Here is a 13,624-nt window from a genome sequence, read left to right as displayed (position 1 = left end):
GCAGATGACCAGTGGTAGGCGTCTCAAATTCAGTTCCTCGAGGGGCTTTTTTAGTTTTTATTCCATCTGAAGTTGCTGATTAACCTAATTATTTTGGAATGTAAAGATAATAATGCAGACTGATTTTCTTAAGGTCTCTCAAGGTTGATTACATAAGACGTGTTGTGGTCTCCAATACTGTACCTGGAGACATCATGGACACATAGCCCCAAGTTTTGCAGGTTAGCAAAGCTGGAGATCCCTGCTATGGGGAATTGGGAATTGGGATATTACTGTAGAAATCATTATGTTATTTTCCTAAATACACATAGAAACACACAAATACAAACAAACATCCCATTTGAAATCCCGTTATACTGTAGATATCCTAAAGAAAGTAAAGGTTAAATAAATACCTACAGAGCAGGTGGCTTTTCTGCAAAGGATTTCTTGTAATGTGAAGACTGAAAGGATTAACACAATTAAATGACTGTTTAATGATAATTCATTACTTGGCTTGATGCCAGTCTATATCAACATCCTGAGGCTGGGAAGAGGAAATATGCTTCTTCCAGAAGAAGTACTAATAGTGACAAGCTGAGACTGCAATCATTCAACTTGGTAATACGTACAGTACAGTGCTGTGCATTAGCAATTTAGGCAGATATTCTACTCTTGTTTCCTACTATAAACAGTATATACATAGTATATATTAATTTATTAGTAATACATTTCATTCTTATTAACATGTCTTAGTGGAATGAGAAGAAATCAAGCTTATTTGACAAACTTTAATGCATCCACATCTGAACCTTCTTCAAAGATATTCTTAAAGAGCCTCAGCAATTTACTCAGATCTTCCACTGATTTGAACCTTCTTCAGAAAGATGACCACAAAAGGCAAATTAAGCATGAGGATAGGTAATGGGTAATAATAGGTAATGTAACATCTTATTTTTAGTAATATACAGTACATCCATAAAGGTAAATTTACAGCACAAATACAGATCTACCGGGGATAACTTTTAGAAGATAACCACAGATTTTTTTTTGTATACTGTAAGGAAGGAAAAAAATAGAAGAACAATTCAAAATATTGAAGACATTTGCACTGTAGTGCATCTCCGTGCATGGCATATAGTATCCTTGAAATTGTCCTTGTTTTAAGCAAACACTTGTATTTATTTCTTGAATGACGGACACTTAAGAAGGCTCCATTATCCTAATACTGTGGAGACATGCTGCGAGCTATGGTGATAGTGATAGGCTAGGCAGGATGAAGACTGTGCTGCTGAATGTAACACGTTTGAACAGAACACCTAAAGACAGAAGGACAAAGGTATTCAAGAAACAGAGCTTCCAAAAACGGTAAATCGGAAAACATTATGTGAAGACCCACACTGGACAGTGTCTGTGGTAAAGAGTCAGTAAAACATACATTGCCCAGGCAAGGCATGTCTGTCCAAAACTGGCATTGGGTATTAAAAAACGGAGCAACTCCAATTTGCAAAATGCATACGGTTCTTTATTAGTTTATGCTGACAATAGAGGACACAGCCTCTGGATTCAGTGGAATAATTCTGAACAATGGGATCATGACGTCATTTTTAAGGAGAAGTCTTTTAACTGTTGCTTTCAGGTTTGGACCAGTTTGTGCTTTTGCCAACTCTTAACTGAAAGCGCACCCTTAACTTTGGGACTATCTGTCCATGTCTATGGATACCTGGCCACTAAGGCAGGCCAAATCACTGAGCCAGAAATACCCACCTCACTGCTAGTATTCTGCCTTCAGTGCAGAATGGGGCGGTGTGGTGGCTCTGTGGCTAAGGGTCTCTGGCTGGAAGGTTGCCATTTGTATCCCGCTGCCGGCAGAGGAATCCTACTCTGTTGGGCGGCAGAGCAAGGCCCTTAACCCCAGCTGCTCCAGGGGTGCCGTATAAATGGCTGACCCTGCGCTCTGACCCCAAGCTTCTCTCTGTGTCTGTGTGTCACATGGAGAACAAGTTGTGGTGTGCGAAAAAGACAACTCCTAGTACACGAAATTATATATGGTCAATAAAGTGATCTGATCTTATCTTCTCATCATGTTCCTAGCTCCGTGTCCACTCACATATTGTGCCTTTGTTTCAGGGAGTAACTCATAATGCTGTGAGTGGTGCCAATGTGGCAGGAGTTAATCTTCAGATGCTGAATCCTGATATTTGCTCAGACAAGGACCCGGAAGGTTGGAAGGAAATGCACAAATTGGTGGTAGACAGTGCCTATGAGGTTGTTTTCACTTTCAGCGCGTTGACAGTGGAACGTACTGAAAATGTAGCAGCACCGCATGACCTTCTTGACTTTCACTGAAGCTCTTTTGACAGATGATCAGATCCCTGAAGAAGTCCATGTCTCCAGTCCTGAGTGATGTTACCATTGACTGGCTGTTTCCCGAGACCAAGGAAGTGCTGCTGTCCCCCACTGGTGCTGCCCACCTGTTCCCGGGGGATCGCCTGATTGGTTACTGTGTTGTCTGTGACACGTCGCGGTATCACCCCAACCCCAAATCTGTGAGTATAAACTGTAGCCATGCAGCGTTTGTGAACTTCACAGACATTTCTGACACATTACATCCAGTGCCCTCCAAAACTATTAAGAAGGCAAAGTCAAAACCTATTGGTACTTTACAGTTAGTGATCATGAGAATAAATGTGTAATATAATTACAATATAAAATACATTTTTTCATAGGCACAAGTTGGATCATACTGGAGCAAAAATATTAAACTGATCTGTGTTCAGTCCTGTGATTTCTCAAGAAACCATAATTATCTGGAGACTTACTCTTATGTTGCTGAGTGTAAAAGTCAGTATTGAGCTGCATATCACTTTGAGGCTAAAACTGTATGAACCCACTGACCTCCCAAAATATTTGCGTGATATTTTGAATTGCTTTGCCAAGCCTTTGTTGAGCCACTTGGAGTTTTCCTTTGTTTTTTTGGGGTGTTATAACCCCCTGTTTTTTTCAGCCTATGCATTGCACGCTTGATAACATTTAAATTTTGGGAGAGTCATGTTTAGGGGTCTGGACTTGTACCTGGAAGCTTGTAGGCTCCATTTCCAGGTGAGACACTGCTGGTATACCCTTGAGCAAGGTACTCCATTTGAATTATTCTAATAAAAACCCTAGCTGTGGATTTGTCTGCCAACGTAAGTCGCTTTGGACAAAAGCATCAATCCCCCAAGATTAAGATGAGTAAATCTGGAGATTAAGTTAGTGTATGCAGTCCAAGATTTCCTGCTGCTTTCTGGGTCATTTTGGGTTATTGTGGTGCTGCACGGTGAAGGGCCATCAAGTACTGAAGCATTTTCCACATAAACCCCCCAAAAAAAGTTTCTAGAAATGTCAGAACTCATTTGGAGGATGCCGTCAGTCGGTTAAAGTTGAGTGAACCAGCTCCAGAGATGGCATACTCCACACTTCTTTACAGGTAAGCCTGTGTGCATCAGAGCATGAGCAGTATCTTTCTTTCTCCTCACTTAAACCTTTCCCTAAATGGTGCAAATGTTTGTCTCGGAGTTCTCGCGGCATCACCTATAAGATTTTGGTACATCTTATAGTGTAGCCTTTTTAAATCTGGAGCTTGCGGTGATTTTATGGACAGTTAAGTGTTTTTGTTTATAGACTTGATCAGAGCGATGGCATTGTAGCTAAAGATCTGCATCTGTAGCAGGAAGGTTGCCAGTTCAAATCCCATGGCTGGCAGAGGAATCCTACTCTGCTGGGCCCCTGAGCAAGGCCCTTAACTCCAGCTGCTCTGTACAATGGCTGACCCTGCGCTCTGACCCCAAGCGTCTCTCTCCCCACCTTTGTGTCTCGTTGAGAGCAAGCTGGGGTATGCAAAAAGACATTCCTAATGCAAAAAATTGTATATGGCCAATAAAGTGATCTTATTTGCTTGTCATCAACTGCAGAAGTTTTGCTTTGTTGATAAAGTCTTGATTAGTAATTATACTTTTAGTTTCTTTCATGTTCAGCACATTATAAATGATTGACTTGGATTGCTCAGTTTCTATGCTTCTGTTGTTCTGGTTGAGCTGTTCTTTACTTTCAGCTTCAAAAGTACCTGTTTTCAATCTAATCTAACAGAAAGAAAAGTTTTTATTTTGGTTCCTAACAGTGCATTCCAAACTCTGAAGTCAAACTGATGCAGGTTGATTGGCTCACAGCTTTTTATGAGCCTAATTGCCCTACAACTAGCACCTGGCCAACAAGCCACACCTGTCAGTCAATTGTCCTAAAACCATTACTCCTTACAAACAAAACATGTTGAACCCTGTCAAATAAACACTAGTTTGTTTAATTGAATTGACTTTATAAAAAATAAAATACTTAGGGGATGTATTTGCGCATGTTTTGTTTTCTTAAGAAATAATGGAAAATTCCAGTTTAGACTTAACTGTCCTAAAACATTTGGATGGCATTGTAACTAGGTAATTCAGGTGGAAAATATTAACTGCTGTAATATATAACTAGCTGAAATTTGTATTACATTACTTATGAACTTATAGCCCATTTCTAAATTCTATAAACATGATTTGCAAACTGATTTGCTAACCATACAAACTGAGGTTAGTGTGGGACAGGACAGATTTTTAACATGAAAGTGATAAATGAGAATAGTGAATTCTTAATTTCTGATCTGACCTTAGAAACAAAAATCTGGTTTCTTGCAGTTTTGTACACTGTAAATCTGCTCTGACTGTCCCTGACCATATGCAGTATGTTTTACTGGTCACTAACCCTGATTCCTATCAGGAATAGTCCTTAGTATGAAGTTCTTATTTAACTATTGGAATTATTTAGTGTTTCATAGCTCAGAGACTATACTGAGTTGAGGGTGTCTAGTACATAGCACAAAATAATATATACAGTAAGTTAGTAAAGGGTCATAATATTTTAAAATTAAATTAATGTCCTTTAGAATTGAGGAGCTACAGTAAAACACTTTCTTTCCCAGAAGTTTTGGAATCAAGGCCAATTGTGAGCCCTTGATTGGTGACACTGCACAACTTTTTGATCCTTAGATCAAAACAACAACAACAATACTACTACTACTAATAGAAATAAAACCACAAGACGAAGACTAACAGGAAAAATGTTGTTATATTACAAAAGGGGAGAAGGAAAACACTGGAGTACACTGGTTATTTCCAGTAAACTGGAATAATCAAGCAATAAGGATTTAATGATAATTAGAGAAAGACAAGATATCTATTTAAAATATATGTATGTGCTTTAGGCATTTTTCTTACACTGCCAAATATGATATAACTGAACAATAGACTATAACTGCACTAGAGTGTAACCGCAGTTCCATTATCAGGACGTTTGCATTTTCCCTCATGCTCGGCAGGACAAACGAAGACGGTACAGCATGATGCGGTCCAACGAATCGGCCAGCTCCGTCTTCTACCATTCCCAGGAAGAAGATCCGGCCAAGTCCATCTGTGAGGGCAGGGGGCTGCCGGGAGAAGGGATGGTGGTGTCCCTGGGTGACAGTTACCAGGAGACGCTGTCAGAGAGCACAGCTGTCAACACAGAGCAGGCGATGATGGGTACGTGCAAAATATCCACAATATCTCACAATATCCACTTCCCTGACCGGGAGACTCTAATAGTGTTGTGGGAAATTCTTCCTCAGAGGTGCAGGACACAGTCTCGTGCAGATTCAGTTATATTGAGCTCAAAAAGTACACAACGTGCGCTGGGTCTGCCCCACAGAACAGACAAACTGCAAGGGTTTCCCAGCTCTTACATACAGTCTGAAGAAAGTTTGTTTCACAATCTGAGTGCTTGTCCTGTCCTTTGATATGTAATTACTTCTTGTCCTGCTCTGTCTTGCTCTAGGTTCTGTCCTTTTATATGCAGCAGACATTGGTCTGCTTTGTCCTGTTTGTGGGTGTTGTTTCTGTATTTTATTATATAGTGTTAAGTCACTGGGGATACTAAAGCAATTCAGCTTTATGGCATCTTAGCGTAACTTTTGTTGAAGGCTAAATGAACAGACCCCAGCAACACCTCTCTCAATATTGTGATGCTGGATATGTGAGATGTATTCATGTCCCACTTCAAATAGCATTAGTAGTCAGCATGGTAGATTTTTTTGGGATCATTGCCCATTTGAGTTGTATTATTTAACTGAGGACAATACCACTGCAGTATAAGCTGAACTTGGAAACACACAAACAGAAAACAAAACTGAAATGCTCAAGTTATTAGAGTTGAAATGAGGCTCCTGCTACAGTATGTGGCAGTGTGAGCCTTTTTGAGCATTTAAGAACTTCACATTCCTGAGTGTAAATCAACACCTGGGACTGCACATTACTTTATTTTGTGAAACGTAATTTGAATGTTCAGTCAAACCCTAATTAAGGTGGGGTAGAAGCTTGATGTCAATTAGTTTGTCATCTTGCCTCACACCCCTGGCAACAGAAGGACAATGTGTTTGTGAGGGCAAACCAGTCGGAACCCTCCTTAGCAAGCGATGAGCCAGGAAACTACTGAAAGAGCAAAGAGAGGGTGGAGGAAGGGATCTGAACTGAAATACGCAAGTGAGTAAATTAAAAACATGATATGTATCTGCAGGTAGGCGGGCGTAGGACAGATTTTGATCTCACAAACTATATCTAAACCTTTGTTATAGCAGATGTTTTTTAACTCCTTAATTTCTATGCACTGTATAAATGAAGACTGCCTGATATAAAATGGAAAAACATGCATTTAGGAAAGATAAAAATGTTTTGTAAATGATACATGGAAGGAAAAAAAAATGTTGGAAAGTGATTCATTTAATTGCATATGAAAGAAAACAATTTGAATGAAAATCTTGAATAGAGCATTAATGGGATATTTCTTTTCCATTTTTCATTCATGCCGTTTCTCTCCTATTCCCTCACTATTGGATGGAGCTTCATATTCATACACCTTCTCACGTCCTGTCTGTGTGTGGTTTTAGTGTTTTTTATAAACATGGTGTACTGTATTTGATGCAAGATTTCTCCTTGCTTTCAACCTTACATCAAAGGTGTACTCCCAGGCTGTGTTTTACAACACACATAATTAAACATAACCTAAACATCTGTGTGTTTTTCAGAACATCCATTTTCAACTTTACGAGTGATTAATATAGAAAAGCAGGCAATTCTACAAACAATGAAAGAGAGAAGAAAACTAAACAAAAAAAAGGACACACTATCTCAGCATTGCAGCTGGACTGCTTTTGACATCTTGTGTTTCACTGGCTTCTACAATACAGTATCTAAATAAATTTAATGCATGTGCTTGTGCCTTTTAGGGTTTTATTTTCTGCCTTTTAGTCTGGAACAGTGGGTTGGGAGAAAAACTCCTGCCCTCACCAATCCCAGATAAAAACACATAATGTTGTCTAATTTATTTCAGTTTTTGCTCTTCTGAAACAGCATTAGCAAGCCTTCTTTGTTGCTCACTTGCTGTCTGCTCCCCATTCCCATTACACATCTTGTGGCCCAAGGTCACCTCCTGCTGCTTGTTGTTACTCTATAGTTTTTGGGTTTTTAGCCGTTATTACACCCCCCTTTAAAAATAATGCCACATATATGGCTAATCCATATTTCAAACTCACTCGCCATCTAATGCCAGTTTCATCAATCAGACTCTTACCTCTGGAACTGCTGCTTCAGCTCTCCAAGTGCAGATATCTTTCAATCCAACTTTACTTCTCATAATCCCAATCTCGCTTGATTGCTAATGAACTCCTCCTAATTTAAAGAAGTGGACTATGTCTCTTTAGGGAAAGGTCTTACAACATTGAGTCCTCTCCTTCTTCTCCTTCAACCAGCCAGAGAGAAGTCTTTGCTCTTTCACCCTGCATGGTATACAGCTAGCAGCTCACCTGCTGATGTGCTTAAGCTTCTCCCCTTTGTGGTGAAGACATCACTCCCCAGCAGCCTCAAATAGTCTCCCTTTGCCCCTCACTTCTGCTGCTCTCGTTTTCCCTGCTACTGTTTTGCGAGTGCTTTATCTTCTCGGCACTCATCTGTTGCTTTCCAAGCATAGCCGTCCTGCTCCCTGGTGCAGGTCTTCCCTGATGAGATACCCGCGCCTATACCAAACTGTAAGCTGACAATGCAGAGTACAGGCTCTGTGTGCTTTCTGCTCAGGCTTTTGGCTTCTGTCCTTTTATTTCCGGTCTCTCAACAGTTCAGGTGTCACCGTCCTGGCCCTCTTTCTGTGAAGACAGTAGTTCAGGTCAGTTCAGACTGCAGGCATTTGGTTATGCCACTCCTGATTGGGAAAACCCACAAGTAAGGATTTAGAAAGGACTATATACTGTAGTGTAGTCCTCCGATTGGCCCTGCAAGTTCCTGCATCAGTGAGTGTCCAAACATGGCCCTGATAGCCTCAGTCATGTCCCTGCATTTAATCGCTCTTATCTTTTTGACCCTTCCCCTCCCTTAGCTGACAGACCTTGATACTTGTGTACTATTGCAAGAGCAGTCCCTTCCTCCACTCCTTCAGAAGCTCCCATGCTGAAATTCACTCAAACACGGATGCAAATTTAAAATAATTGGATTGAGGTAACAACGCTATTCCATCTTTACTTGAGCAATTCATATGCATTACAGTCTGTGTTGTAAACTACTTATTTATTAAGATGCTGTCACATTCTTTGCTTTATAACAGTTTGGCATATGTAGGGTTCATTTGTGTGGTTCATCCCCTCTGAAAGACTAACTGCCTTGTCTTTGTGGCCAAATAGGTTAAGAGGAAACATACCTGTAATCCAGATATTCCTCCCATTTTACACAGCTGGATGTGTGTAACTGTTTAATATTTTTCTCCCATTAACACAGACTTTGATAACTGTAGTTTTGTATTAATTTGTAAAACCATTCATCTGTATAATCGTAGCAGTTGTATTCTGCTTTGGCATGTGAAAAAAATCAACTGAGTTCAGTCTTTTGAGCTCCGGACGTCTAGCCAGGACATCATCCCTCCAACAACAAGTCAAAGACCTTTATTGTTAATACATCTGAATTATGTTTTCCGTTATCATAACTGTATTACTATTGTTATTTGATTAGATGTGGTAGAATGTTTATTTGTTTTTCTTAATATCAGTCTTTTCTTCTCTTTATTATGATTCATGTGTCACATCTGTTATTTTGCATGAGTCAGCCAACTCTCAGACTTATTTGTCATTGTATCAAGAATACTCTACTGCTTTCACATCTAGATTGATTGGTCTAATAACATGTGAGAGTGAACGCTTATCCTCCACCCTACCTAATTAACTACAAATAGGGGTATTTAACACCCCTTTCTCAGTATACATTTTTATATCCTACCCTCCACACCATCCTCATCCCCACCCAAATGAAGTGAATGACTGAGTCTTTGACTCATTTTAACTAGCGAGGGGTTCTTACAGTAGGTAATCAATTCTTAGAGGTTCTTAGGTAATCAATGTTTTTAGGCCTGGCTGTTCCCTCAGCCAAGTAGATTAGAGCTGGATCTGAGTCTTAAGTTGATCACACCTAAACTGCTTGTTACTAAGTTCAGTACGGAGTTATTGAAAATCATTTAGCTTGGAACACATTTTAATGATCCTGTTGGCACTTCAGTACTGAGAAATTGGTAGATTTCAGTCAAGTGGAAATGACCTGCCCATTGTTTTGATCAAATTGTTAAATTTCCACCATATCTTTGCATAATGCAGAGATACTAATCTCTGGTGTTGGAGAGCCACAATCAGGAGGTTTTACAGATATAAGAACATGCACAGTGACTAGGGACTTTGGAACAATGGTTATTTAAATCAGATAAGACAATAAATATCTCGATTACTTCCTTAATGGTTGAATGCAAACCAGAAGACTCTGCTGCTCACCCAGACCAAGGAATGCAAATTAAAATGAATTTTCTCAGAGATTCAGGTGGCTTAATGTGAATGCTCTTTCTGTTGTTTAGGAATGGATGCCAAGAGCTCACCACGGAGGAGGGCGTATAGCACCAATCAGATAGTTGATTACAATCCAGTGAAAAGGGCCTTCACCCCGAGTGACCCAAGCTCTGCTGTGGCTAAGAACCCGCTGAGGAGAGCCAAGATTCAGGAGCTCGTGGGGCAGCCCAGCCCTGACTACGGGGTCCAGTGGGCGGCAGATTTTCAAGTAAGAACCAAAATCGCCCACCTTCGTTTGCTGCCTGTGCTGTAGAACTGCACCTTCAAGTTTAAAATGCTCATGGGATGGTTAAAAGTAACGATACTGTATATTTTAGCGAGATTATTTTAGCATTTCTTACAAGACAACTGAAAGCACATTTAGGACAGAGTGTACATGTACAGATTTTTAGAATCTAAACCAAATTAATTCCATAAATTTCGTACAAATGACATAATCAATGTCAATTCAAGAAATATATCACAATAATATATATTATTGTAACAAACATTTTGGTTTAAAATGCTTTAATCAGAAGACCGAAACTTTATTGCATAGACATTCAAGGAGGTGAAGATCTGCTTAATAAACATCTCCCACAGTAAGAAAATTGCATCTTTTCAAATGTGTGGATTTCTTAATGACTTCAATTTAACTGTCCCTTTGAGTTAAATCAAACTTCTCTTTGTATTGTTTTATGTGATTCATGCTTTGTAATGTTTGTATTCTTCTTTACTGTTTAAAAAAAATAACAACACTTTGGAAAAAAGCAAGGAAGATCTGAAACTCACTTTCACAGGATATTTTGCATACAGGATACACCTTTTCAGAAAAGGAAGTATGTGAGAATAATACATTGCTTAGTTTATGTAAGAGCTAACACAAATGTTTATCTGAAAAAGTTAAAAGTTAAATTTTGCTAGAGGCCATTGTCTTGAAAAATTAATATAGTGAGGAGGGGATGATATACATTAAAAAAGGTTTCACTTGTACTATATGTCACATATAAGATTCCTACCTCACTGACCAATGAGTATCAATTCAATTTAGTCATCACAGGGGGCAGTGAATCAGAATTCATTAACGGGCTTATTTGCAATTATGAGTAATGAAAATAACTGGCAAGTTCTTGCAGGATTCAACAACAGCAACATTGCTAAGTTCCTGAACTGCCTTTCAAATGAGCACCCCAAAGTGCTGTACAATTATGACCAATATCAGTTAAAACAAGTAAACAAGTGGTGATCGTGTTTTTGTTATAAGCTTAATTGAAAATAACGAGTCCAGAGTACAAAAAGACAGAGCATTCCTCAGTCATCATAGAAGGCATAGGAGCAATTCATAGACATAGATTCATAGACAATTCATTTAGACTGGCAGAGAAAAGCATAGGATTGTCAGTCTGTGGAAACATTATAAGAGCCAGGATGAGTCTTTGAGAAAAATGTCTTTAGTAAAATCAGAACATATGTAGCACTTGTCTATCTCCTTTATAGCACTGTATATCCGTAAACTTCATTCTGGACAATAAAGCAAAGAAAAACAAGAAATTACTGTACATAATGCAACATCACTAAAATAAAGACCACATTTTAACAGGCCACCTGGGGTAGCTCAATTCAATAAGTTTGACATTCTCAGATTCCTTAGAATGGAACAGATTGATCCCAAATACCTCTAGATTATGCATTTTTAAAGACTATTATTTCTTTCTGAAGGAGGTTAGGAAATAACCTATGAAACGTGTCACTGTAAAAAATAATGAGGTGTAGAAACTGAGCTAGACTCTGACAGGTCTCGGAACATTAACCTATCCTAGAACATGCAGAAGGAAGATTATTTTTTCAGGCTTGCTAATGAAAGACGTGATTTGTTCATGGTTCTTGTGATTTATATAATTGCCGCTGACAGTTACACTAAGAGAGAGATGTTTGGCATCCAAATTAACTATGGCTGCTTTTCAAAGCTCTAAAAGGTTTACAGTGGCAAAGATATTTGTTCAGGAAGGGGAAAAGGTATTTTTACTTCATGTAATGCTTTATGCTCATTATGTAAAATATCAAAAAATGGCAAGATTGAATTTTTAGCTTGATAAGGAATAAGTATGGTTTCAGTGACATTTATATTAAGATTATGAATCTTCTACTCCAAACATCATTCATGGATATTTTCCTGTATGCCATTTAATTTAGCAAATTAATCGACAGCAAAAAAATACCTGAAATTGACATATTAACCAATACAGATGTTGGTTAATATACAATATTCAACAAGACAATATTAATATATTATATATAATATACAATATTCAACAAGGCAAATGACCAACTGTTAAGAAATCATTTCCTATGATGTTGTTTACTTAGTACCATGGTTCCTATAATTGAAACCACTGTAATAAGTAATTTATGTGCTGGTGGACAGAATATAGTTACTGTAGCATGAAACCTGTGTAGGTCTGGGCATATTTAAGCCTCTTTAGTATCCTAATAGATACCTCAGTATGTACAGGTATGACGTTATAATAGTCTGGATAGTGGGAGAAAATCCATCCAAACACTGGGAAACCTGAGAGAAATTGTTAAATTAGTCTGCTTAAGCCAATATCGAGTTTATTTAAGTCATTAGGAGCCAGGCTGGAATGACACACCGATCTTCCAGGACCAACAGGGTGTTCTCAAGCTCCAAGGGAGTTTAGAAAAAAATGGCAGAAAGGGTAGGAGTGGGATAAAAGAGAACATCAAGACTTTTGGAAGTGTTGGAAGGATTCTGATTGAATTAAGAGAAACAGCAGAAGGAGGAGGAGAAGAAAGCAAGTCAAGTTTAGAAAGGATAGGTTTGAGGGCATAAATCTGTCCCCTGGATGAAATGGCTGAGAAGCTACAGTATGTAAATATGGCCCCAAATCTCTCTTTACAGCTTAGAAATAACCAGCAGCATCAATAAAGCTAATTTTATTTTAAGTGGAAATCCTTCCATACTGGAGAATATCATTGGGAGGAAAAGTTAGCTGATTAAGAAATGCATCTTCATATTGGTGCACCCTGCTGTTAATGTAATAGGCTTTATTACAGCTCGAGTGACTGGCGTGAGTTTAATGAGAAATTTTGTAATTAATGTAAATGTCAGTAAGCACTTTGGAGAGCTGGGTGTGATCTGAATGATGATTCGTGTGCACATAGATAAGGATGTGCATTGCTACATTTCTGTTCTTGAAATTATTCTCAATAAATATCAAATTAAACTGATTTACAGGCATTCTGGGAAATCCCACAGGGGTATCTTAAAAGATATGTTGAAAAACTATTTGGCTTTTCATGATCTTTCACCTGCACAACTCATTAATATTCCCACTGAACCATTAGAAGTGTAAATACTAGAAATTCCTCTTAGAATTTCATGGTAATTCTGCTCACTAGAAAATTGTATTCTTATACAGTTGGGGTGATTCATATTGGAGTCACCAAAAACACATATTCATGAATATGAAATTGAAGGACTGGCCATCTAAATATTCCTGAAGCGATTAAAAAAAATCTTTCTGTTCACTTTATTTGAAAATGAACTAAAGGTTTTGATATCATTTCCACCGTTCTAACATTTCTATCTATAACATCTCTATTCTGCCATTATGACAGGCCTACAGTACCTCTAACCAGGGGGCTCAAGAGACCTGCACACAC

At 38.5% G+C, this 13,624-nt stretch overlaps 1 protein-coding gene and 1 long non-coding RNA gene across 3 annotated transcripts in view; one reads left to right on the top strand and one right to left on the bottom strand.

The window, feature by feature from the left end:
• vwa5b1 (von Willebrand factor A domain containing 5B1) overlaps positions 1-13,624 on the top strand; it is an 86,206-nt gene that overhangs the window by 46,165 nt on the left and 26,417 nt on the right. For both annotated transcript variants that reach the window (XM_088616952.1, XM_088616953.1), the window contains 3 exons: positions 2,343-2,528; positions 5,375-5,576; positions 9,970-10,169. In XM_088616952.1, the coding sequence (XP_088473078.1) occupies positions 2,343-2,528; positions 5,375-5,576; positions 9,970-10,169 (588 nt within the window). The remainder of the gene's footprint in view (positions 1-2,342; positions 2,529-5,374; positions 5,577-9,969; positions 10,170-13,624) is intronic.
• Positions 5,106-8,265, bottom strand: LOC148641963 (uncharacterized). The gene is made up of 2 exons (XR_015929566.1): positions 7,660-8,265; positions 5,106-5,549 (listed from the first exon to the last, which is right to left on the bottom strand). It is a non-coding gene; the product is annotated as an uncharacterized LOC148641963 (long non-coding RNA).

The sequence above is a fragment of the Lepisosteus platostomus genome, chromosome 23 (assembly GCF_059453375.1).
Source record: "Lepisosteus platostomus isolate fLepPlt1 chromosome 23, fLepPlt1.hap1, whole genome shotgun sequence".
NCBI lineage: Eukaryota > Metazoa > Chordata > Actinopteri > Semionotiformes > Lepisosteidae > Lepisosteus > Lepisosteus platostomus.
Note: the sequence above shows the minus strand (reverse complement) of the source record. Positions and strands in the feature narration are given on the sequence as shown.